Source organism: Phaethon aethereus (genome assembly GCF_964289735.1).
Source record: "Phaethon aethereus genome assembly, chromosome: 23".
Taxonomy (NCBI): Eukaryota; Metazoa; Chordata; class Aves; order Phaethontiformes; family Phaethontidae; genus Phaethon; species Phaethon aethereus.
Genome location: NC_138599.1, coordinates 4,551,395 through 4,578,070, shown reverse-complemented (window position 1 = coordinate 4,578,070; position 26,676 = coordinate 4,551,395). Strand labels below are relative to the sequence as shown.

General features: G+C 44.1%; 1 protein-coding gene across 1 annotated transcript; it reads left to right on the top strand.

Annotated features, from left to right (window-relative positions):
* Window positions 1-1,059: 1,059 nt before the first annotated feature.
* LOC309412951 (beta-galactosidase-1-like protein 2) lies at window positions 1,060-26,676 on the top strand (the record flags this gene model as incomplete). The annotated part of the gene is made up of 20 exons (XM_082010004.1): window positions 1,060-1,142; window positions 4,313-4,372; window positions 5,630-5,827; window positions 6,416-6,484; window positions 6,796-6,891; window positions 8,467-8,575; window positions 8,893-8,985; window positions 11,865-11,946; window positions 15,056-15,120; window positions 17,391-17,475; window positions 18,496-18,633; window positions 19,302-19,382; window positions 19,618-19,724; window positions 20,133-20,279; window positions 20,688-20,759; window positions 21,739-21,817; window positions 23,035-23,122; window positions 24,940-25,054; window positions 25,996-26,112; window positions 26,590-26,676. The coding sequence occupies 20 exons, from the start codon at window positions 1,060-1,062 to the stop codon at window positions 26,674-26,676; spliced, it is 1,971 nt and encodes a 656-aa protein (XP_081866130.1).

Here is a 26,676-nt window from a genome sequence, read left to right as displayed (position 1 = left end):
GCGTAATCTCAAAGAAGCCTTTGCCATACAGAGGTACAAATCAAAAAGTAAGGTCCTGCACAGAAACATTTAACTCTGTCGCCTCAAATCAGTACTCCCTGCTATGTTGTTAGGGGGAGTAAAAACATTGATAGATTCAACTATTTCCCCCCCTCCCTTCAGATTTGGAATCAATAAAGCAATGATAGCAACTTTACTTGAGGCCGTCAGAAGTTGTGATAATTTTCTTCTGTGGTATTTCAGGTATCTAATCGGAGGTCACAGGAGCCTTTTGAAGTAAGGGGTTGCAAAAAAAAAGTTGTTTCTGAGTTTGTTTTGGTTACAGCGTCTCTGTTAATCTCTTCAGCTGAACCAGCTCCTCTTCCCCCCGGGCACACGCCTAGTCCACGGCCGGGAAAGGAGATGGCAGAGCATAGCGGCATGGGCGTTTTCCGACCTTGGACTTTGCTACACGGCAAGCGGCTGTGGCTAACAGGCCCTTACGTCTCCTCCCTCGGCTCCCTGCATGCCCTGCACAGGGACTTTCTCTCGCAGGGCGGTTTGCAGCATGAGCACTTACGCCTCGGAAAACGGCCGCCTGCCCGCGGCGGGGTGAGCCCCGTTCCTCCAGCCGGTGAGCCGCCCCCCTCGCAGGGGGCCCGTCCCGGAGCTGCCTCCCCTCTCCCCGGGGCGGCAGGCAGGGCGGGAGGGGGGCTGAGGGAACTTGCTCCGCCGCGCACCAGGCCGTTACCTCAGCGAGACGGCGGGAAGGGAGCGGGCGGGGGTCCTCCAGCCCCCGTACCTGCAGCCGCTCAGGCCCGGCGCAGCCCGGCCCCGCCGCCTCATGACTGGCACGAAAGCCGCCAGTCCGCAGCGCTGCGCGCCGTCGTCCCACCAATCAGAGGCGCCGACGGGAGGGAGAGGGCGGAGCGCGGCGGCCGCGGGGCCAATGGCGGGCGAGCGGCAGGCGGAGCGGCCCACGGGCGGTGGGCGCGGTGGGGGGGGCGCGGCGGCGGCGGGGCCGGCGGGCCGGGGCCGGGGCCGGGGCCGGGGCCGGGGCGGCGGCGGCGGGCGGCCGCCATGTGGCCGTGCGGCGGGCGGCGGCAGCGCCGCCTTGGGGGCGTCGCGCTCCTCGTCTTCGTCCTGTGGCTGCTGCTGCGCAGGTGAGAGCCGGCAAGGCCCCGCGGGGGTGGCGGGGGTCGCGCCCCGGGGGCGGGACGGGGACGGGACACACGCACCGGAGCGGCAGGGGTAGGGCGGGCAGCGGGCTCACTCGCCTGCCGCTGCCCCGCTGCGCTTCCGAGCGTAGGCCTGCCGCCGTGGCTTGTGCCTGCTGGCGAGAGCAGCTGCGCTCGAGCGGCAACCGGCGGCTCCCTTTAAGGCGAAAACGATAATTAACTTTGCGCTTCGCTCCCGCCGCCTGGAAAATTAATTGGCGGCGACGCAGACTCGGTAAAAGCAAAACATCTTTTCTTACCGGAATGCGGAGGGAAAGAAAGCGCGCTGCTGCCCACCTGCCCTGATGGAGGGGGAGCGTGCCGCCAGCAGGACGGGGGCGCGGGAAGGACCGGAGAGAGTGATGCTACCTGCACGCAGAAATGATTTAAAAGCTTTAAATAAACGTTACACGTAACACACACAACTTCTCGTCTGTCATAAAAAGTAATGGGTAAGGAAAGACCAATTGCCAGCGCTATAAATCAGATTCTACGCTAGGGTAATGCTATCCCTGCCGACCTTGGCTCTTGTAAGGCTTTACATCATCGCAGCTCTGATGGATGATGCGTGTTTGCAAATCAATCCCTCCGTGGGTTCTAACCCATCCCTGAAGCTGCCGCGGGTGTCTCTGACGCGCTCGCCCAGAGCGTTATTTCCCTCTTGCTTCAGCCTGTTCTGGGTCTGGTTCTTTCTGTTCTGCGTCCCAGCGGCAGCGGCAGCGCGGGCTGAGCTGTGTGGTTCCCGGAGACCTGGGCTGCAGCGTGTGGTGGTGTCCACCTCCCCTTTCAGAACCCTGTTTACTTTCTTCTTCTGGTCCCATTTGTACGCTCCAGGCCAGCGCCTGTTCCTCTGTAGCCCACCTGTAGGAACAAGAAGTTATTCAAAGTTCTAGCTTGAATCCTGTGTGGTTTAGGTCACGTTCATTTTGAGGGCGATGCTCTTCCCTGGATGAGCGTGTCCCGTGTTACAGCCAGAGGTGTAGGTCTGCATGGTAGCTTCTCTGTGCCAAGTGACAGAAGCTCTTCAGTCCCTGACAGCAAAGCGCTGGAGATAATATTCAGGCAAGGGAAGATGGAGTTATTTATTACCACTCAGATCCTTTTTATAACTTGGGTATTTTGTAATGGGTTCTTAAAATTCATAGTAGGAAGTTACCTGATCCTCAAAGCTGTAGAAAAGCCTTGATAAATCTTGGCTTAATTAGAGGCAAAATTCTTGTATAGCTGGTCTTGGGTTTGTGCCACATAGGTTCTTAGCAGAGGATTATTGCAAACTGATACCTGATGAAAGCATAGAAGTCTGTCTCCTGGAAGAATGTCTCTATGAAACACCGTATCCCTTGGTACCTAGTTTCTCCGTGGCCCACGTCACCTGAGAATAACGGTACTACAAAATGCAGTGATCATTATCCCAGCCACGCTGAACGTGCACCTGGGGCTTGTCTGACTGACGCAGGACCTCAGTTGCTGCAAGACAACAAGATGTGAGTGAAGGCACCTCAAAGCTTTCACTTTTCTCTGGCTGGAGGAAGCCCAGAATAAACCACAAAGCCCTCTGAGGCAGGTCTAAGTAGAGCTTAGGGTTTAACTGTAAAGTCCCTTGTCCTCTGAAGCATGTCCTTTCGTATTGGCAAAGCAAGCTAGTGGTCTCCATGTGCATTTTCCCCTGTTTTGACTTTATTTTGCTTTTCCATTAGCTTTTTCTCCCAACTGTTCTGGGCATGTGGTAGACCAATACCAAAGCTAAATCTTGTTATCTTGTGCAGGGAGGACTTCAGCTAGGTTTTTGTTTTACAGGCATGAATGCCTTATCATAGCTGTCTGGCTTAGCAGTTAACTGTGACTTTCCTATTCTGCTTGGAGTGTTTTTCACTTCAACTTACATCTTTTAAAGACAGATTATTTCGTTAAGAACAAATTTGTCCAAGCCAACTTTGAAGCTTCTGTTCTGGGGGAGCTTGGTAATCTAATGCTATTTTTTTGAAAAAAAGACTTCCCTGAATTAGGGAGGAAATGGCTACAGAGTTACAAAGTAGACCAGTAACCTCTAGCAAAGACAAAAAAAGATTCTTTGCAACCTATGCTGTCCTTAGAGAAGTGAGAAAAAAGATCTACATTGCTTTCAAGAGGAAGCACAGAGCCCAGGTGGGCTTTGAGCTGTGGAAATCCGGCTCAGGGTAACAGGATGAAGCTCTGCTGAGTCACAGAATTTTTTTTTCAGGAGAAGCCACTTGAACAGATCCCAGTGAGAGATGTGGGTTTCAGGGTATCCAGGATAATCTGTAGAAAATATTGGGAGCCTGGGGACTTCCTACCAGTCCTCCTTGGTGAGAAAAAACACTGGAGCCAGGGAGTTTTAAGGTAGGAAACTTGCTGGAAACTTGCTAACAAAGTTATACCCAGGATTAAGAAGATGAGCTTAAGTGATTTGTTTATTTTTATCTGGCTATGTATGCTTCCTGAGTACAACCTTCATTCTGGCACCAGTGGCAGTTAGCAGTAGCGTTGTGTGCAGGGGTAATTTAGGGCTTTACCTAGCTCAGAAACAGATGGGAAACTTTGTTTTTTTCCAACTTAATCTTTAAAAATTGGAGCTTTGTGTCTCCAGACCCCTTTGAGAATTCTGCCTCAGGCTTGCCGCCAAGCAATAGAAGTAGATATAGCTGAAGTTTCAGGATCTGATTTGCAAAAGTTGCAGTCTGTGCGAGAGGTAGTTCTAGGAGAATAGAGGGACAGGTATCCATAGGATATCCTGCATGTGGATTGAGAACCACCTCCCCTGCTGGTAAAATTCATAGTAATTCCTTGGGAGCAATGCTAGTGTTTCCTAGCCTCACGTTGTCATTCGCGTTTCCTGTGTAGATGGGCATTTTTGATCCTGTTCCTATTCAGGCAGTCACCCTTTAAATACGGCAGCTAGATATTTTGTGCTTATTTCTCCTCCTTTGAGCTGTGTTACCTTCATAAAAGCTCTGCTATTACTGCACCACCTTCTGAATGGGATTCATTACCATCTCCTTGCTCAGCAATATTTCTTGTAAACGTTTGACAATAAATGTACGTGAGTGCTCATTGACTGAAGGCAGTGAATATCTAATCTAGACTTCCTTTTCCAGGTATTACCCATGCCTGCTGCCAGTTGTTTCAGAGCCCTGTGAGAATGCTGTGCTATACAGGTACCCTCTGTGCTTGTCAGCCAGCCCATGCAGTATCCTGGAAGCCTTAGATTTAGTTCCTTTGTAGTCTCCTTGTCTTGTGTCAGAGGACAGGTAATTGCTGCAGGCTCCTGGTTAGCAATCCCTGTAAGCCGCGAGTTCTGAGAAGTCCTCACCTCACTAGTACCCGCTTTTCACGTAGACTAGAAAACAGCCAGAGGCTTAAGTATTTCCCTCATCTCCGAATGTGACATTTCTCTCAAATGTGTGGGTCCCTTGCTTTCTTGAGATGGGAATTCATCCCTCGCATCTGGCTGTGCTAACGTCTCAGAGGAACAAGCTGCTATTGTCTAACTCTTTTGTGTATTCAGAACTGTGGAGCTGGGATGGTCTGATGGAGGCAGTGTAACTGCTCTGGATCCGGACTAGTTGATAAAATGTTTTCTTGGTTCAGAAAATGAAGTGGGGAGCCATGTAAGGCAATAGGAAGTAGTTTCTTGCACTCAGGAACTGACTCAAATGGAGCCTGTGATGGCATGAGTATGGAAGCTGGTAAGTGCTTTGAAACCTGGTATCTCCTTTGCTCCAGTTCTTTTGGCAAACAACATATTAAGGAATTAATCTAAGCAGTAATGCAGTAGAGGTAAGTTTGTGATGACAGCAGACCTCATCTCTCTTGAGTGATGAAGGTAGTCCAGGATTCTTTAAATTAAGGAAAAGGGTCTCCATTCGCAGTGAACAAGTGAGGGGTCATTATTTTTCCCATGCATTGAGTTGGAAGGCATCTGAGACCACAAGACATTCAGGGTAGCAGTACTGAAATGTAGCCGAAAATGAAATGAAATGCTGCTGGAACAAAGATCTGGAAATAAGCCAGCGTATGTCTGAGATATTATATTAAATTTCATAAATTATGAAAGTGTTTGCTAGTACCGTGAGTGAAAACTTCCCCATGTTGTATTTTCAACAAGTCAGTTTTATGATCTGTGCCTGAGCAGTGCCACATTTCAGTTGTAGAGTATGGCAGAGTGGCTTGGGGCATTCAAGATGGAAGCCACTAGTGAAATGAATATTAAATACACATCTCGGTCAGATCTTCTATCTGTTTTATCGTCTTCTGAAAAATCTATATGCTCTAAATGACAAAGAGCATGGCTTACTTAAGAAGTATGAAGAGCAGAGCTGATCCTGCCAGGTAGGGTGAAATGAGCAGCCTCTCTTAGTGGGACAGATTTCTTTACTAGAGACTGGATGCTCATATGTCTCTCTCTCTTCTAGGTTTAACTGGAGTGAGCTGATCCCTCTGCAGTTATGGGGGAGGACCCTAGGCTTGCAGACAGAAAACTCACAGTTCCTCCTGGAAGGCATGCCTTTCCGCATATTTGGAGGTTCAATGCACTATTTCCGAGTCCCCAGGGAGTACTGGGAAGACCGCATGCTTAAGATGAAAGCGTGTGGCTTAAACACCCTCACGACGTAAGTGTCCTCACTCCCTAGGCTCTGTCATGTGTACCTTGCAGCCTCTCCCCTCTTCCACAGTAGTTGGTGGGACTTTGTCATTAATTCCAGTGGGCCATACAATGTCTTTCTGGACTTGTTATTAGGAGAAAAGACACACAAAAGAGTAGTGGGGACTCAGGTTTTCTTTAACCATCGCACACTGCAGTATCCTCAAATACCAACTGGTACAGATGTCTTATCAGACATATTGGGAAAGTGCCTTCTGAATGCTGACCTGGTGAGGTCGTTCAGCACGGCTGTGATTTTGGAATTGCTCTGGCTTGGAGAATGAAAGATATACCTGGAAAGAGACCACATTTGATGGTTGTGAGAAACTCAGATACTGCAGAATACAGGAAAAGAGGGCAACAAAGTAAGGACTTGTCAGAAAAATAAAAGGCAGGCACAAATAACATGTAAATAGACACTTGTAATGTGTACATGCAGTAATCTCTGGATCTGTTACTGACTAGCAAAGGGAGTGCATACTTTTTTTTTCTGTGCTTCACGAGTGCAGTGCCCTTTTCAGCCATTCACCTCCACTGCCCTAACTCTGCATTTCAGGTACGTGCCGTGGAACCTTCATGAACAAGAAAGAGGGAAGTTTGACTTCAGTCAAAACCTGGATCTAGAGTATGTGGTACAGACAGCTCTATTATTAAATACTCCTGTTCTGAGGGGAGGGTGTGCATGTTGATTCTGGATGAAAATGTCATCTCTATCTTCTCAGCGAAGCCTGTACCTTGGTCAGGCAGTGGAGACTCTCATTCCTTTCCCTGCTTTCTGGAGTCCTGGAACTTAGAGCTTTACAATCCAGTACAGTTGCTTCATCAAGCAATTCTCTTCTGGTTTTGCTACCTAAATTTCATGGCGATTGGTGTATTAAGAGTGCATGGAGTGGGGATTCTGCAGTCAGACAATAATTACGCTCTCTGGATCTCTAGGGCCTTCCTTTCACTGGCAGCTAAAAATGGACTGTGGGTGATTCTGCGTCCTGGACCTTATATCTGCTCTGAATGGGACCTTGGTGGTCTGCCCAGGTAAGTGTGTAAATAGTTCAGTTGAGGCAAGCGTTTGGGACTGTGGAAAAAACCCCACCAAAACAAACCAAAAGCCCTGATCATACAGTTGAGCTTCCTCCAAAGATTTAGAAGGGCTGGCTGTTAGATGGGAATATTAATTTTCTGTGTCCTCAAAGCAGGTGAATACTCATTATGTTATTGAGCTCTCCTAAGCAGTACAGATAGTAAGCCTGGAACCAGAATTTTTTTTTTGAGTGGTTATTCTTTAAAATAATAATTGTGTTATGGCATAATGATTACAGCAAGAAAATAGAATTGGGGAAACCCATCTTCTATTGCTGTTGCAACTTGACTCTCTATATAATAGGAATAGTAGTATTTGCAGCTTGATGTAAGAATTTGCTTCATCTCAGGTCCATTTTAAAAGGCCTACTAGAACATGTGTATTATATGGCTGGCAGTAATAAAGACCCATAACTTTTCCAACCTCCTGTTGTATTTTCTCCTAAAGCACACAGCTTGCTGTTAAGAGGCTTTGAGAGCCGAGTTGAATACGTTAGCATTGAGACTTGCCTGGTTACTAGATACCAGTGGAACCAGTACCAGGTTCCATACCGCTTGTTTTCTTTACCTTCACAGAGCATAAACCTCAATGGAGATACTTGACAAAATTTGAGGATTATTTCTTTTAATCTTTTCATTTTTCAGAATTCCTTGCCTTTGGCATGGGAGAGTTCAGGTGCAGAACAGCCAAGGCGTGTCAGGGACTAACTCACAAGAGCATGGTTACTTGTGACCAGAGGCAGTAGCTAGCTCTACATTAGATTATGAGACGTGCATATATTGTCACTTGTTGCCACATCACCCATGTATTTTTTATCAGACACATAAAAGATTCTGATAAAGAGCAACAGTACTATTCTCATTTTACAGATAGAGGCGATGATTTTCTAAGCCCACTGAGCTGCATATAGCATACAGGAGTTGAGTCTTTCAGACCTCTGGAAGCACTGTTAGTTAATGCCTCCTTTTGCAGAGATAAGGAAGGTACAAGCTCACTCTGCTTAAATTGTTACAGCACTACATTGTTCTGCTCTTAAATCGCCCTTTTCTGTGTCAACCCCAAACCAGCGAACTAAGTCTTGTAAATCAGCAGTAGAAACCATCAGAACAATTACCGGAAACTTTGTTTTGAGCAATGATTGGGGTTTTATGAGGGAGCATTTGGTTGTAGAGTGCCTTTGGGGATGCAGAGAATTCCAGAGTAATTCAAGGTTAAGTTTAGCCCTTGAAATCTTGCTGAGAAAGTTAATGAAATGAGCTTAGGCCCAACACACAGCACAAAAAGAAGGGGAACAGCTTGGCAGTTGCGGTCTGGATTAATTTAAAAGTGTGAGTGGTAGAGAGTGTCACATGGTGTCATTCACTGACTCATGATGTTGTCCATACCTGTGCTGTGGGCTTAACCAAGTGAGACAGAAAAATCAATGATTCCTGCCCAAATGTGACTTGATGTTGGTGGGTGGTATTACCTCTGGCACCTGTGACTGGACAGGAGACTCCAATAGATTCTGTTTGCTGCTTTTCTTATAGTTGGCTACTGCAAGACCCAGAGATGCAATTGAGGACAACATACAAGGGCTTCACAGAAGCTGTGGATTCCTATTTTGATCATCTAATGCCTATTGTCGTCCCTCTTCAGGCAAGTACAATCCATTACCCTCTCTGTCCACAAGTGGGGACTGTCTGCACAGATGAGTGTGAGCTGTGCGTAACGGCAGCAGGTTGAAGCAATAACAAATCTAGCAGCTTCGCTTTAGGAACCAGTATGGACTGTAGTTGTCTGTGCCAGCTCTCCAGATCTAGCTGTTTGGTTACGCATAGACTTTGTGAGGATGAGAGGGTGGAGCTGAGTCTGTCTGAGACTCGTGCATCTCTCCTGCAAGCCAGTGCCACTGTGATTTTGATCCCTCTGATTAGAAATGATGGTGAACAACTTCTCCCTTTTGTTCCCAACAGTACAAGAAAGGGGGTCCCATCATTGCAGTGCAAGTGGAGAATGAATATGGTTCCTACGCCAAAGACCCAAACTACATGACCTATGTTAAAATGGTAACGTTGGCACATTTACTTGTTTCTGTGGTAAATCTCTCTCATAAACGACCTTCCTTACAGTATTTTCTTTCTTCTGAATAACTTCTGAGCATGGCTTCAGAAACCCTTGAAAGCATCACTGCATAATCCAGCTGCATTTCCCTTGTTGTTTCTTCCTGGAGTGGAAGAGATGGTATATGACTCTCTTAATACTGATAAGCCTGCTGATAAGCCTGTGTTCTTATGTCTTCCAGAGTAGAGGACGATAGGGAAATGAGGGGTTTTCTATAATACATAGCTGGTCTTGAAAAAGCTGTCTCCTGCTAGTCCTGTTTTGCTTCTCTTAGATGACATTAGAGAAAGGTTTCTCTTTGTTGACTTTCCTGGGAGGAAAGTTTATGTGAACAAGCCACCAGCACACACCTAAGCTCAGCATCAGGCAGGTTGATTTGCCTAATGTTTCCCTTGTCCTTGGCAAATGGAGGCTAGACTGTGCCCTGGCTCCTGCCTCTCAGCTGAATGATAAAGAGTTGGCCAGTGCCCAAGGAGGCCAGGTTATCCTGGTGGATCTAACATGAGTCTGACCTGTTCATTTGTCTCCAGTACAATTGCAAGGCAGACAGCTAACAAGATCTGCAATATGTCTTACAAGGTTCGTTCTTTAATTTCTTCTCAAAGAATGCTTAAACGTGTTGCTGCACGTGAGAGATGTTACTCATCCAGTGGTGTGTGCGTAAGTGCTATAAATTTTATGTTCCCTAGTCTCCTGCTACAGCATTATCAGATCCTTCTGAAACCTTTTGGGTTCCCCAGCTTTGCCCTGAGCACCCTGATGTTAACTCTGGCTCAGGTTGTCCTATTGCTCAAGGTATACGAAGGCTCTTCAACCAAATAAATTGCGTGTCAGGAATCCTAATCTGTGTAGAGTGGTACCTGCTCCTGCACTAGCTCCATCTGGTGGAGTGATTTAACATTACTTAGAAGGTTAAATATGAAGTGTATATAGGAACAAGTTAAAGAGTTAATTGCCAATCTGAACTGATAATGTCAAAATTTTCTGTTTTATCTACATAGTTTCCCTCCCTATGTCCCACCAGTGACAAGCATATAAGCAAATGGCTTTTCAGAGCCCATAGAGACTCTGTTGTGTCTGAACAGCGTGCCGACTCAGTGCTTCATTTTCCATATCTCAGTGATGAAAGAGCTTGTGATGTTTCACAGACTTGTCAGAACAGATAATGTTTCCTTGCCAGGCCTGTGGGTGTATTTTTGCAGTGCTGTTTCATCATATTCTGGTATTGTGTGCAATTTACATCTGAGGAAGTATATTGTAGCGGTTAAAGATGAAAATGTAGGAAAGCAGGATTTGCAGGGCTTCCTTTTTGGTTGGAGTGGAATCTAATGTGAGGTAGAGCTCCTAGTCTTTGTTCTGGTTTGGGCCTTGAGCGTTGAATGCTGCAAGTTGATTAATTCACATCTGCATCTAGCATACATGACAATGTTGCAGTCTTCCTGGAATTAATATATCCATTAAAAAAACCCCACAACTCACACAAAACCTGAAATCCCTGTCCTTTTCTCATTCTTTTGGGTGCAGTTGCCTTTGCCTTCCAAAACGTCTAGGCCATGAAGGGGTGTATTGACACCTCCCTCCCCACACAGTACATGAACTGGGATTAGCTGAACACACACCTGTGTCTGCCTCAGATGCTGATTCTATTCCTGGTTTCTCTGCTGCACCCTGAAATCCTGTAATGCATTTCAATGTGTGGCAGCTCTCTGCTGTTTCTCCATTTCGCACTCATATTTACAAGGAGGGGAAGAAACTTAGTATTAACGTACTGCTCAAAGAATTATCTTAGTAAAATTCGTTAGAAATCCCCGTTCCCTCAATAGCTGAATTTTGTCAGATACCAGCAGGTATCGATTTAGTGATGATAGGCTGATAAACTGACCGGGTTGTCTTAAGTCTGAATTGGGTTTGTCTTTAAACTGTGTTGTAATGCTTCTCTAATGTAGACTGTGTGTGATGCTCAAGTCCACGCTGTGTGCACAGGGTGTGCAATATGCAAAGGTTTCTTTAAACACACAGCAGACATTAAGTAGTTGGTGCACATGACACGGGTAACTCCCGTGTGAGCTGATGTGTCTTTATCACCATTTTACAGCTAGTCATTTAGAATTAAGAGACTGAAGGCCTGTTTTCAAAGCTCCTTGAAGCTGAAGGAGTGACTTCCAATGCAGGTACAGTGAAAAGAGGGGTTAATTTGCAACTAGGATTTCCTAATCTCTCCTTCAACCATCAGCCACTATTCTGTAAAAAAAACACCTGTAAGGGAACAATCCTAATGGGAAGAGCCTTGTGTGTGCATATGCATTTTAAAAACCTTAGAGTGCTATTTCATACAGCGTTGTGATATTGAAGAACCAGTAAATTCACTCAGACTTGGCTATTCAAGAACACAGGTACCTGAGCTGTCCGTGATGGCATTCACCGGCAACCCAGCTATTTTCTCCTTTCAGCTTCCATTGCTAGTCAGGAAGGGTGAGCTGCTTTTCTTTTTCTTCTTTCACTGGAAGCCCTCTTTTGATGTAAAGCAGCTATTTATTAAACTGATCTCAGAAGAAGGTAAAATCCTGAAGTTTGATGCATCAGTGACAAACCGATCCAGCTTTCTAAAACAAAATAAGATTTTTCAGTTGTTTTTAAGCTGGAAAAAGTAGGCAGGGAAGCTTCAGGAGGAATAGGAGGTTTCACAGGAATAATATTTCTTACCAAGCCACTACCAGTTTCAAGCTATCCCCAGAGAAGGCAATAATGTACTTTAATGCTTTAACATCCTGACAAATACTAAACTCAGGCTGTTAACACAATGGCTTTCCTCTTTTTAATTTAGGCCCTGTTAAACAGAGGGATTGTGGAACTGCTAATGACCTCAGACAACAAGAACGGACTGTCATTTGGCTTGGTGGAAGGAGGTATGTGCTTGTAGGAGAGCAAGGTAAGGCTGTGTTCTTTGCCTGAGGCGGCTGATGAAACGTAGCCTTTGAGTGAGAGCAGTAGGCTTCGTTCACTAAGCTGCACCCATTACCTGTGTTCTGTTTGTGGCAGGAGCTTCAGCCACAGAGGAGGGACCCCCTTAGCTGGATAGTGTACACACAGAACAAACTCAGTCCCGTCTCAGAAAGGTTTAGAGTGTTTTTTTTAGGGTGTAACACAGACTGCCTTCAAGGACATTAAGCGTGTGCAGACTAAATACTTTGCTGCCTTCTGTCTGGTATTGGGCATCTGTATTTCCCAATGAGGTTAGTCAAGAGATGGCAACACCTAGCATTTCTGCTAGATTAAAAGGCTGAAAATACTACTTATTCCTTCATTTGAATATGTATCAAACAAGTACCTCAGCAATTACTAATAGTAATAACTTCTTAAGATACCTGCTTTGCAATTAAAAAGAGAGGAAAAAAGTCCATCATTAGATTCTGAAAACTAACATCCTGGAAGTTTAGCAGTAGTTTGCGGGGCAGCCCTGTCTTCTTCATCAAGCTTGCTCTGGGGTGTATAGCCTTTGGTAGGTAGGTAAAGGAGGGTATCAGATGTGCATAGTACAAAAGGATGTCCATTTTCCCTTTCCCTTTTAAAAATTGTAATTCTATTAAGTGTTTAAAAATGCTGCTTAGCACCCCTCCGGCTTTTCACTGTGAAAAAATGGAGGTACAGCTGTTTGAGTTTCACTGTGCCCTACATCTGACTGGTTGGGGCATAGTGCGATACTGATGTTCAGATTTCCAGATCCAGTTCAGATGAGATTTGCTATGTGCTTGGCCTCTGATCTCTCCTGGGTTTTTGCCAGTTGCCTGCCTGAGTAGTAATTGCTTCCCTGAATGAAGTGTTTGCAGGGTGCAGTCTTTGAGTGCTCCTGTCATCACTCAGTCGTAAATACTGTTAATTTTCTAATCTCAGACAGGGAGATGATTAGTGCAAAAGACATTTCCCTCCTTTTTTTTTCTCCTTTTTACATGACAGTACAAGAGGGACAAATTCAATAACTCTGAAGTCCATGGGTCTTCCAACGGTACAGTGGTCTTCTCAACTGGGTTTTTTTGGTGTGCAGCAGTTTCCAGCCTTGACCACATAGAGTCACTCTCTCCCTGCCAGCAAGCTGACATGCAGCCGGCTGGTGTGGAAATGCCTGTCTAGCCCTCACCATCTTCTGTGGGAATGTTTACTGCCTCTGAGCTCATTCTTGTTTGCAGTTGTCTTTTCCAGTATGTTGCATGCTGAGCGCTCTTTGATACCAATTTGCCTCTTAGATGTCATAACAATCTGCTCATTAGAGTCAACATGTCAAGTAATCAGATGCGTGGAATAACTAGGGCTCAAAGCAGTATAGCAGCAAGGTGGTTATGAAAGCATTAAAGGGGGGAGAACAAAATCCACTGTAGAAATGCGTTAAGAAAAGAGAAGATTCCATACTGGCATTGAAAACTGATGCAGTGATTCTGTGATTTTGTTTGTTCTGTTCATCTGTGGTATACTGATTTCTTTTCCAGAAGCATTTGTAGGTTCCTGTTAATGCCAGGAGCAGTCAGTCTGGTGCTCTGCAGAGAAAACTGTTGTAGAAGGACCTGAGACTACAGCATTGTAGCACTTATTCAGTGGCTGCAGCACATTTTCAGGCCATGAGGGGGAAAGCTTTTGTTGTTGTGGGTCCCTTCATGCCTCATAGGTATAGTGGGATGTCCAGTGCTGTAGGGAGAAAGTCTTGGTCAGTCTCAGAGTACCTGTGCAGTGCCTGCAATCCTTCTCCCTTCACACGGGCACAGCCAGTGGCAAGAATCCCCAGCTGGGTGGCTCTATTCTGACCTGGTACAGCCCTTCTGGGAGCTCATGGTTGACAAAAAACCCTCTGGATTCCCTCCACACTGTGACTGAAGCACCATGGTGGAAAGCTGTGTGTATGTGAAAGCTACTTACTGTGGAGAGGATGAATAAGGCTTTGGGGACTGGTTCTCCACATCTTTACACCATTTTCAATGGTGTGCTGTTAATTTGCATGCAGAGCAGAATTGGGAACGTTCACCTTCACAATTGCCAACTAATATATTACATCAATGCTAAATCCATGTTTTATTTTGTTCTCCCACTGGTTTTGCCTGTGCCAAATTCTTCAGCTCAACACACTACATAGGTCAGCCTATTAAAATCAAGGTATAGTGAGAAGTGAGCTTTTGCTTCTGTAAATATTCTGTTTGAAGTGCTCTGTCTGACACAACTTGGGCTGAATTTGATACCAGCTGTCTCCTAAGAAATCAATTTTTAATACAGAATCATATTATTGCTCCTGCATTTTCAAAGTTTCTTGGGAGAAATATGATCAGTGTCACCGAGGGCTAGAAAAGTATGAAAATGGTTCAAACGTGTACCAGGGGCTGGGATACTAGTGTCTTCTAATGCATCAGCCCTGCAGACAGGTCTTCCCACTCCAGTGCTTGAAGATCATGCAAGGACTTCTGCTATACATGCAGCACACATAAACTAGTTGCTGGTTCCCCCATGCTGCACAGGGCAGAAGCACAAATAAGTCTTCCAACTACAATTTCTATCTGGTTCACTTGTGCTGTGGTTTCTCTCATCCAGCCCCGCAGACATGACAAGCTCTAAGATACTGCCCAGGTAGTGATTCCTGCAGCTAAAGCCTGGGAGATCAGTGTGGCATCCAGATACGACTTTCTAATAATAAGTTTGCCTTTATGTGGTACCTTTTATCTGAGGCTCTCCAAGTGCTTTACAGCCTCTAATTAAAGCTTGTGACACCCCGTGAGCTGCTCTGATGCTCTCTCTTTCTAGTATCTCTGAACGTTAGAGCTAAAAAGATGGCCTGCAAGTATTCCACTGTGTGCTGCAGTCCAGTTGGATTCTGCATACTAAGTGAAGACTTTGATGGGAAATTTCTGAGGAGGTTGTACTGGTGGTTCAGAAGATGTTCCAGTTCCCCCCAATCTTGTGCTGGGCTGATGCCTAAGATGATCTCCTAGGCATTTTGTACATGTCTAAATTACTAAAAACTTCTTATTTTCCCAATAGCACTGGCCACTGTTAACTTTCAGAAACTGGAACCTGGGCTACTGAAATATCTGGACACAGTACAGGTAAGATGCAGAAAAACTTTCTTCACCTAGGTTTTCCAGGACAGCGTTAGAAATGAAGCATTGATAGTCTCTTTCGGTTTTGTGTGTTGGTTTGGGGTTTTTTTGGGACAAATGTTTGGGCTTCCTTCTTATTAGGTCAAATCCTTCTGGAATCAGTGAAAATACTTTCAATGATTTCTCTGGAGAGTGAAGGTTTTAAGTATGCTTTTATCCAGCACCGGCTTAAAGGCTTTCCATTCATCTGTGCCCTGTGTCCTGTGCTTAGCTGTTAGGGGTTAGGTTGCTTCACAATTTCAAGTGTTGACACCCAGTAGCATCCTACTTTGCAATTGTCAGACCTCTCTCTTGAGGTTCAGTTGCCTTTTTCCCAAACTTTTTTACCCTGATACTGTGGATGCCATCATGAGCATGTTTGAAAATTGTAGTCTTCAAATGCTGGGTACTGATCTACTGCAGTTCTTTCAGGGTCACTGTGATGGGTGTTTCTGTCATCTCCAATACCTCATATTCAGTGTAGATATGTAAAGTTGTATTAATGGCATGCTGTGCAGAAGAGAGTATTGGCTCCACTAGGCATTTGGTCCTATTTCTGCTAGGACCTGCAGCAAAACTGTTCGGAGGAACACTTTGATTTCAGATACGCTTCCATAGTAGCTTCACAAAACACCTTCCACACAGCACAGTCCCAGGCTCTTCCTGCCATCTCAGCAGCCCAGCCTACCTGGCATTTAACAGTGCTCGCTGCAGAAAAGTATTCAAATTTAGTGCGTCGCTTCAGTGTCTTTAAGCCCCTGTGCTGTCGGAGATGTGAATCAGGAGTAGGGAATTGCCTAATGAACACTTGATGCGAAAAGTATCTTGATTGTGTGCTGAGGGAGTAGTGAGGGAATAACAAGTTTTGCTTTCTAGTGACAGGTTCTCTCTCTCTTTGCATCCCCTCTGTCCTCTTTTTTCACTGTTGCTCTGCTTGCTCCAAATGTCATCCTGGAAAGATGTGAACAACTGACGTCTGCCCCTGGCTGTGATCAATTCTCTTCTGATCTCTTCCCTTGGCTTTTGCCTGGACTGCGAAAGGAAACCTTGCATGGCATGCCGAATGCTGAATCCTATCACTTTAATTTGTTTTCTTTTCCTGCACAGGCAAAAGAGTCTCTGCTGCATGTGCTTTCACGTTCTTTAGGTCTCTCAAAATTCCCCAACCCCTGCAAATGGACAGAAGGCGGCACCTTCCCCACCAACTGAATGCAACATGGCCCAATAAAAAGCAGCTCCTCCTTTGTCACACTTAACTAATTGCAAGATAGGAAGCCTGTCATTCATATTTGTAAGGATTATGAAGCTGTGTTATCTTTTCCCTTGTTACGGCCTTTTATTCCAGAGGGTGATAAAACTCCTTTTTTGCCTAGTTTACTGATTGATGAAACATATTTCCAAGAGCTGGTCTGAACCTGGAACAATTGGATTGTTGTTTTCAACAGTTGTTTTCTTCTAATGAAACACGAGTTTCTTTAATGCCACTTACCTTGGCCATTTCATGTGGCATCAGATAAAGACCCTATCAAATATAGGGCAAAATTGCCTTGGCTGGAAATAAATACCATGAGGAGGGAGTGCCAGCCAGGCTGAGCACATGTTGTCCTGTCCGGTGTGATGGGGCCGGGTGGAATTCTACAGGAGCTAAGGGAACTGGCAGGCGGTGAGAAATGGGAAGCAATTGCTCTGTGTGCAGAGCCTTTTTAATGAAGACCTAATTCCTGCAAAGGCTAATTCTTTCCTGCTAACACCATATGCAGCATTAAAAAGGCATTAAGCCGCTAAGGTCTGCTGTTCCTACCTTGGCAAGCATGGGCTGCAGTGCACCTGCAAACTCTCAGCTGGCCGTGGCGTAGCTGGTAAGCAGACATTTATAAATGTGTATTTCTATCAGAAGCTAAACAGTGACAGTTGGTTTGTCTTTTTGCTACAGTTCTACTGAACAATATTCAGAACTGTTTGGTATCATCTTATTGTGTGCCATGGCTTCTGTTTTATGCCTAGCAGACTACTTCTCTGCTTTGCCTGCCTGTTCTGGGCATTGTTGGCCCATAGCATCTTGTTCCTCACTTGTTCCGAGCTCCTTGGCTGCTATTTTTTTATGCCAGCTTGAGAAGAAGACACTCTTGTAAACCATGTTGCCAAACTGCACTTGAACAATGCTTCTCTAGAAAATAGGGATGAGTGCAAACACTGCTCTGCGTCCATTTTAACCCTTTGTTTTTGTTTTGATACAGAGAGATCAGCCAAAGATGGTGATGGAGTATTGGACTGGATGGTTTGATAACTGGGGAGGTCCTCACTATGTCTTTGATGCAGACGGTGAGCACCATATACTGTTCTTGTAGATAGCGGGGTTTATTGCTCGGCAAACAATCACGGAAAAATGACATACAGTTTATTCAAATTTTCTGTCCTGCTATAACCTTTGCTTTCTGTGAGTCTTTCTAAATGAGTAATCTCTCAGTCAGTGGGTCACATTGCTGTGTCTTGGATTTTCTTTAGTAGCGTTAGTAAATAGCAGCTCTTTTTTTTCTTAAAAAATCTGTTCCTTGAAGAGGGACTCTAAGAGGTGTGCAGAGAGCCAATCATCTTAAGATGTTAGTGTCAATGTGTCCTAAGGCCTCGTGCTACTCTATGTTGATTTTAAAAATGCAGCCCAGTGGTTTAAATCATCTTTTTCACCTCCCGAGGTAATTGAAGTCCTGTGAAGACTTTATTTGTATTTTGTAAAAATGTCACAAGTTGTGTGAAACCTCCATCATAATGATATTACTTGTCTAGTGAATAAACAGTCCTCATTAAGAGAGGATTATTTCACCATTTGTGGGAATATGGTGAACTTAAGCCTCTTGCAAGTATAGCATCTTTTGAAAAGTATCAGTTTTTTTCTAGTTTAAAAGCTCATTTGGAAGGGTGAGTAGTACTAAAAAACCCAAACCCAGAACCTCCAGGGCATCTAAAGTACAGTGAAAACAGAGCTATATAAGACTATTTTAATGACACTCTCATCTGCCTGTAGTTGTCTTTGTAATTGGGTCATTGGCGTGTTGAGTTTAGGAGTGATAGAGTAGTCCTTACAAAGCAAAATTCCTGCTCAAGTACATGAGCGTACCCCTTTTCACCTATAGGAGAGGTATATTTGAATGTATTAATATGTCCCAGTATGTCAATAGACTTGCTGCCCTTACCAAGGGCAAAATACAAATCACAATACAAATCACTGTAATTACACAGGCGTGACTGACTGACAAGAATGTTTGTGTCTACTTTGAATTACTGGAAGAGTGTTAGCCTAGCTTCTTGGTCTGTGGCCTTCCTGGCACTGCCCTTCCTTTACAGAAATGGTGAATACTGTAGCAAGCATCCTCAAATTAGGAGCATCCATCAATCTCTACATGTTTCATGGAGGCACCAACTTTGGCTTCATGAATGGTGCGTTGGAGGCTGATGAATACAAGTCAGATGTCACCAGTTACGGTGAGTTTTCTTTCACTGCCTTGCCCATGCACCTGTTGAGAGAGCACAGCTCAGGCTACCCTTTGGGCTAGCTACCATTGACAGAAGCATTGAGAAATGATCAGTGTAACTGCTTTGTCATGGAGAGACGAATTGGAACATAGCTCAGAAGCAGATGCCTGTTTAAAAGGGGGCTTACATTAGTGTTTCCTGTTTCCAGACCCATTCCAGGATGTGGAGGATCCCCTCATTCTGAACTGGGAATAGAAGTTGCAGATGATGACTTTGCTTCATGTTATCTCCATGCTGGCCCTTCTTTCTAGGGAAAGATGGTGAACCAAGATGCAGTTCTGTTTTTTAATTTTACCAAGTCAAATTGTACTGTAAAGCTCTTTTCATCCCAACAGCCCTTTGTTAAAATTGTTAATTGTTGACTTTATCCTGTGTGAAATTCTGGGTACGTGCAAATTAGTTCTCTAAAAGTATGCTGCTCCTCGGTGAGTGGCTCTTCTCCAAATTAAGCAACTCTTTGGTTGTCTAGCTACATTCACACAGATAAAAGTGTACAGGTTTCTGTAATATAGGCAGTGCCAAAAATTGTGTCTTGGGCTTTTGCTTCTTTGATGACAGCGTACATGAAGGCTGTCCCAGAGCTGCTGTATGTTTTTTAAAACGTGCTCCTTTTTCAGATTATGACGCTGTGCTGACAGAGGCTGGAGACTACACATCCAAATTTTTCAAGCTCCGACAACTCTTCAGCATGATCATTGGTAATTATAAATCCAAGAACCAAAATACTGTTCTACCTACAGTGTTAAATTGGAGTCTTAAAATTAAACTGGCCCTTCTGCTGGAGCCCTGTGACTCTGCTTGGTTGACTGGCTGGGTGCTTCTTCCGAAAGATGGGAGGGAGGACCAAAGGAGGTCTGGACAGGCCTTAAATCTGTGTTGGCTTTTTGCATCTGAAATAGTTGTTCTATCTTTCTCTTTCTTTTTGCATCACAGGCCAGCCTCTTCCTCTTCCTCCCATGATTGAAAGCAAGGCATCATATGGTGCAATTCTGTTGCATCAATATATCTCTCTCTGGGATGTGTTACCATCTCTTTTACAGGTAGTACTACCAATTTTAATGCATCTCAGTACTAGAAGGCATCGCCTCTTAGGTGGAAAAGGCAATTCAGTGCACTGGCTTGTTATCCCATGGGGATAAAGTTGGGGAATGTTTTGTGAAGGATATGCAAAGGAGGCAAATCTTTTATCTCACCTTTTTTACTGCTACTTCTGTTCTCTTGGAATCCCAGTTTTGCAAGTCCTTGGCTCCCTTTTCTGGTACCTTGTCTTCACTGCTGTAGCTTTCATAGAGCCATAAGGTAGTTCAGGTTGGAACAGACCTCTGGAGGCTTACAGGGTAAATGTAACCTGCGGCAGAGTGGAACATCTATCTTAAATGAATTGCCTCTATGTGGCCTGTCAATGCTGAGAGGCCACTTCTGCCATTAAATTTGTTTCTCCTTTGCAGCCCATTAAGTCAGAGTTTCCTATTAACATGGAGAATCTGCATCTAAACGATAGTAGTGGACAGTCGTATGGATATGTGCTCTATGAGACTGTCATATTTGGTGGTGGACATCTTCATTCAAGGGACCACATCCGTGACCGAGCACAGGTAAGGAGCAGAGGGCAACTGTAACTAACTTCAGTCAGGTGTAAATGCTTTGGCCTAGGCAGCTAGGCGCGAAATGGGTCAACCATGAAGGAAAATGTGAAGTTTTAGATTAGAAGTATGGTTCGCTCTTTTCAATTCTCAGCTAAGCCCCAATCCTTATAATTTATGAATCAGCTTGAGGTTCCAGTCTACTAAAACTTATCTTTAAAAATCAGCATATTGAATGTTCTGAGAAATGCTGTGATTTTTTTCCTCCCATCTAGACTGAATCAGTGACAACAGTTACAGATGCTGAGTTCTAGTTTCAAGCAATTTCCTTCCCAAAGACAAGTTCAGTAACCTCTGCAACACATGATTATAGTATAATTGATGAGAAGTTGCTCTCTTCTCTTGTGCTCTGTTCTGCAGGTGTTTGTTAACACCATGTATGTTGGTGAGCTGGACTACAACACAGTGGAGCTCTCCCTTCCTGAAGGACAAGTAAGTAATTGGAGATTGCTCACAGCAATAGTCTGTGGATAACAGAACCAAGACTGCTAAAGAGGCATAGCTCTCAAGAGGGCATCTCCCACCTAATCCATTTAACTAGCTGGTATGGTAGCCTGACACAGGGAACAGTTGTTGTACCCTAATTATACACTATTTCACTAATGAAATACAGTGTGATTTCACTGCCAAGTTACTATTTGTGATTGAGAAGTGGGTTTTGAATACTTTTCCATGGAGAAAATTCAAGTCATTGTAGTCCTTGCTGCACAAAATTTGCCAGCCTTCCTGCCACACCCACAGCTGTAGACATTGAGTACCGGTACCCTGTTTGTGCAGATTAATTCCGTGTAGGCTTCATCTTCCTTAGCACAAAGCAGGTTTTAAGGGGGTTTGGAGGCTTTTGCACCTTTTGGGTCTCAAATGAAATGAGGGGGAATGTTTCTCTTTAGCTCTGAGAGTAGTCTTACCCTGGCAGAAGTTGTCAGTGAGACTAAGTTTATTGATTGAATGCATGTCCCAGTGCCGTGCATGGCTCCTAGGAGTAGGTGAGTGGGTGGATATACTAGTTGTTCGTATGACTTGTGGGAGAGCTATGTGACATAAGCCTGTGCTATGTCAAACTCCATTTCTGGCTCTGTGGGTGATATCAAAATGGTACTTAAACACAAAAAAAAGAAAACTTTTATGAAAAGGCCTAGACTTCCTTAGTGGCATAATTATTTGCAGTAGCTGAAAGATATGGGGATGCTGTTATGTCACATAATCCAGAACTTTGAAGTAAACAGATAAATTGGAAATGCCAAAGTTATTGGTGCCACCTCCCCTCTTAAACACCTCTACTGACTTCTGTTAACCAAGCATTATGTCTGATACAGCACATGCTGCGCACTGGTCCAGCTGATGCCTGATACAGCACATGCTGCGCACTGGTCCAGCTGATGCTCTTCCTTTTTTTTTTTTTTTTTTACAGGGATTCAGGCAGCTAAGACTCTTGGTAGAGAACCGCGGTCGCGTCAATTATGGCCTGGCATTGAATGAACAGAGGAAAGGTAAAATAAGTTCTTTGTTTTCAAACTGTCCTAGTTAGTTCTCTGAGTTTAAACACTGTAGAACTGTCTTTCTTGTATGCTTTACACAGAACCAAACTGAAGACCCAATATAGCTATCATAGTGCTAGCCAAGACTACCATCTGGGAGTTGTTGGGAAATGGTATGACAGAGGGAACTTGTTAAAAAACACAGTTCATCACCCCCTGTCTGGAGTGATCATAGCTGAAAAGTAGTGGCTGCTTGATGGCTTGCATTAAGGTTTCTTATTTTATAGGGGTACAACTAAACCCAAGGCCATCAACGAATCGTATTCTGCTCTAGATTTGTTAGGTGATGTTAGGGTACCCTTTCTCTTGCTCTGTGAGCATGTTACTTCACAGGGAGAGAAGGAAAACACCTTTTTAAATCTGTGTTTTCCCCTGGGGGTTTGATATTGGAGGATCACAACATTTAAAAACTCACACAGTATAAGGAGGAATGAATTGCATCCTGTTGAGCATAATTTACTAAAATGTTTGAGTCTTATCACACACAATTGTGGAGCTGGAAGTGGCTGAAACCCCAGGATTCTATTTTAGTGGGGAACTGTGTGCAAAAACTATACAAAATAGACTAATGGAGTTAGGCACGTGACTCTACTAATTTTATTTCACTGCAGAAGAGGTGCATAAAGCCTCTGCGCTGCTTAGGCAGTCTCAACGGCAGTCCTGTAATTAGGAGGCTGGATTAGGACCCAGGCTTTGCCTGCTACGTGGAGAATATCTAACAAGAGAGTGCTAAAGCTAAATTACTTATTAAGGTGTCTTAAGATCCTTGGATGAAAAGCACTGGATCAGCACTGGACATTAGTGCTTGTCCATGTTATATTTTGCTGTGTCTATTAAAGAAGTAACTGATCTACTGCTTTAAAAAAAATCTATACATGGACAGCTAACTAACAAACAACAACAAAACCCCATCTGCTGCGTGTGCCAACAATGTTTTCTGCTTGGAGGGTGTTTAACGGCTTGGTGAGTTGAAGCAAAGGAGAGAATGGAGAGGCCAAAGTATAGTAATGTTCCCCACTCGATCTGGATGAGCAGTGGGACCATATGGACTCTAATTCCATTGCAGAATGTGGCTGCTTTCCATCTCCTGCTGTTCCTTGCATTCAAATAGGAAAATCTATCAGCTTTAGCTGTTTTTCAACTCTTCATTACCCCCATTGCTCTTGCAGGCTTAATTGGTGACGTCTTCTTGAATAAAACCCCCTTGAGGAACTTCAAGATTTACAGTTTGGAGATGAAACCTGGCTTCATGAAAAGGTTTGTGGGATTTAAAAATTTTTTCTTCCTCATTTGAAACCAACTGTTTACCAGCAGTACAAAATCTAATAGGCAGCAGTTAAATGTATCAGAAAGGCAACACAAAGTAAAAGGTGGGTGGATTTTTGTGCTGCTAAGTTCCTTGCTGATACCTTTGCTTGAAATAGCACAGAAAATGGTGCCGCTTTATCCATGCCATTATTTAGGGGTGTAATGTATTTCCACTGTGGAGGATTTAAAGACTTCGTCACAGCCTGTACAGCAGGGTTAGATCGGGTAGGTAAAAGCTTACTTAAAGGGGTGGCTTACCCAAAGGGGTGGGTTCCAACACACCCACATGTTGGAGAAGTTTGTGTCTTTCTTGAAATTAGCAATATGGCTGATATATTTAGTAATTCAAATTTGCAAAGGACGGATTAATTCTAGGAAGCTACTAATAGTACATTAACAAGTCCAGATGGCTTCCTCTCTTTTAAGTTATTTTGCTTTAATTCAAGAAAGACTGAAAAAGAAATCTAGCAGAGGTAAGTCAAGGAGCCTCTGTAGTACATCTAGAAAACCGTAGCAAATGTTTAAGGCAACAGATGCACTCTGGCCACAATCTAGAGAGCCTGTTTGCAGTTATGTTGTTAATATCAGAAAGTAACACACATGCATCCCCCAAGATATCACAGCTCCCGCATTTTGTGTAGGAAGAAGAGAGAAGCCATGATAAACTGCAATGGCTTTTAAAAGAAAAAAAAGTCTACATTTTGAAACTTCCAAGGACAATCTTAACAGGTGCTGGGGAAGCTACTTGAAGGATTCTTATTGATAGGGTAACTTGCATAACCATTGACTGCAGGGTTTTAGAAGAATATTTCCCGTAAGGAACATTAAAGCAAGTGAACTGCCATGCCCAAGCAAGAGCAAGATTAGTCAGTTACTGGCAATTGACCAGTAGCACAGTCAGCTTACAGTCACTACGTAGGAGGATGCAGCGCATGGTATTGTGAAAGGAATTGTCGTAGGCTTTTAGTTGAATAATTCAGTAGCAGTCAAGCTGCACTGGATCAATAACATCCCTGAATCCAAGAGATGCAGTTCATAAGGGTCAGAAGGAAGATGTTCTGACAGAAGCTCAAGGCTTTGTGGCACTTCTATACTCCTTATTTTCTCGTCTGTTCATCCCCTGCTCCCAAACTGTTGCCACAGGTAAGAAATAACGCCAGATCGCCCCTAATTACTGCAAACTTGCAGGGATATGTTCATGTTTCTTGATAGGAACACGGCCAGGAATGTCTGTTTTGAATCCCGTCAATTCTGCAGTTTTCCTTTAGCCTGTGCAAGCCACATGCATGTAAAGCTTGCACCTGGCACTGTCATGCCTGAAGGAGGATAGGCACTTCATAAGCCAACATAAAGCAGAGATTTTGACGTTGCTGTAAAGTATTAGAATGGTGATAGCCCCATATATCCTTTTCCTTGTACCAGAAATTGGCCTGCCTGTGATGTGGCAAGCATAGGGTAATGAAGACTGAGGCATGTACCACCAGTACACTTATCTGAAGTGGAGGGGAGAGAGGAGCTAGGTGCTTGCCTTGAATGTTTACAGGAGATAAACACATCATCCCTTTGCAGCATGAAGAATATTACTTTTAGGCCCTACCACTAGAAAGCAACTGCTTGACATTTCAGGCGTGCAAGGAAATAGCAACCTTGTTGTAACAACATCCATTCGCCATTATAAGCAGCGGTTTGAAATTATCTTGAGATCAGTGTTGTGTCTCTCAGTGCTGCCTGGTGCTTCCCTGCTGTGTTTGGTCATTCTCTTACAGCTTGAGACATGTTGCTGGATGGAGTGCAGTCCCAGATTACTTTGTTGGTCCAGCTTTTTTTCGCGGAAGGCTGTGGATAGAGCATCAGCCACAGGACACTTTCTTGAAGCTACAGGCAAGTCCTATTTTTCTTTCCCCCCCTATTTTTTCTTGATCAAGATTTCTAAAAAGCTGGTTAGAGAGACACTTGTGTAATAGCTTTGAGCTCTGTCTTGTAGGCTGTAGTTTTGTAGTCTTCTTCTGACCTTGGAGAAAGAGAATTATTTAGAGGGTGTAGAAGTCTTCTCAAAATGGCAGGTAATTCTGTTCAGTCTGTAGTGGTCCTGATGAGAAAATATGTGCAGTACTGACCCTGCAGAGCTGCTAATGAACAGTTAATCTTTTTTATTGACATACAAATGCTATTTCTTTTCTAGTTGCAGAGGAGTGATGGGCACAAAAAATAAAGGAGACGCTAGTTTTATCCCTGCCTCCTCAATGTGACATGGAAAGAGTCACTTCTTTGTAGACAGAGCATGAGACTTAGTGTTCACATCTTCCTTCTATGGAAGATTGCTGCTCTTGCAAAGAACTTAAGATGAGATATTAAGTATTATTAAACTTCCTCCTCGGATTTCGCTCCCATAGAGCCAAGGTTCATGCCAATCATTATTGTACTGCTCACTTTTCCAGTTATGCTTTGTTGTAAATTATGCTAGTCAGTAGGAATACAGTATTTCGTCACCTGGGAAATAGGGGAGAGGAGATATTCTATGCTTGGGAAGAAATAAAGATATGTCTATTCAAAAGGATGAAGTTTCCTGGACAAGCATGAATCACGAATTACACATTTTTGAAAGCCTTGTCTTTTTAATTAGTACATTAAGGATAACTCCTGTTCAACGGGGCTTACTTAAATGTTGATAGCTTCTGGGAATTGCACATGGAAAGCAAGCAGAAAACCTGCAGAAAGTGGCCTGAACGAATGCAAGTGTGAAAGTAGACTTAGTTTCCTGTGGGGATGCTAACTAGGCAATATGGCTGCATCAGTAATTCTGTGTACTGTCTTGATTCTAGGGCTGGGAAAAAGGAGTTGTGTTTGTCAATGGTCAGAACCTGGGCCGCTACTGGAAAATTGGACCTCAGGAAACACTCTACCTTCCTGGCCCCTGGTTATGGAAAGGGAGCAATGAGGTGAGAGGCTTCGGTGGGATTTCTCTTTGCTTGTTTGTATTATTAAAGATCCTGCTCTGACTCATGCCCCACAGAGCTAGACATATACAGTACATTAATTACCTATCTTTAGCTGAAAACCAGCACAAGAGAGAGGAAGGAGAGTGTTATCTCCTAAGATCTGTGAAAATTAGGGAAGGTGCTGCTCTAAAGTTGACTATGGCTCTGACAACCATTAAGACATGATGAGGATGGCAGATAAACTTCAAAGCAGTGCATCAAGTTCAAAATGAAGACAAGCCTGATTTGATGCTCGTTCATTTTCTGCATCGTGTGATGCTGAAGAAGAATCACAGTTACTGTTCAGATGCATATTGATTGATCTCTTTAAATGATGCTTCCTTCCCCTGCTGTGATCGTAGGCCTTTTCTTCCTAAAAATATTTAAAGTCACTCAGCCTTCGTATGAAGGAACTTTATATATGCCTCTCTTCTGCAGATTGTCATTTTTGAAGAACGCACTGCGGGACGGATAATACAATCTGTCGACATACCTTATTTAGGAAGGACCCAGTATGTGGACTGA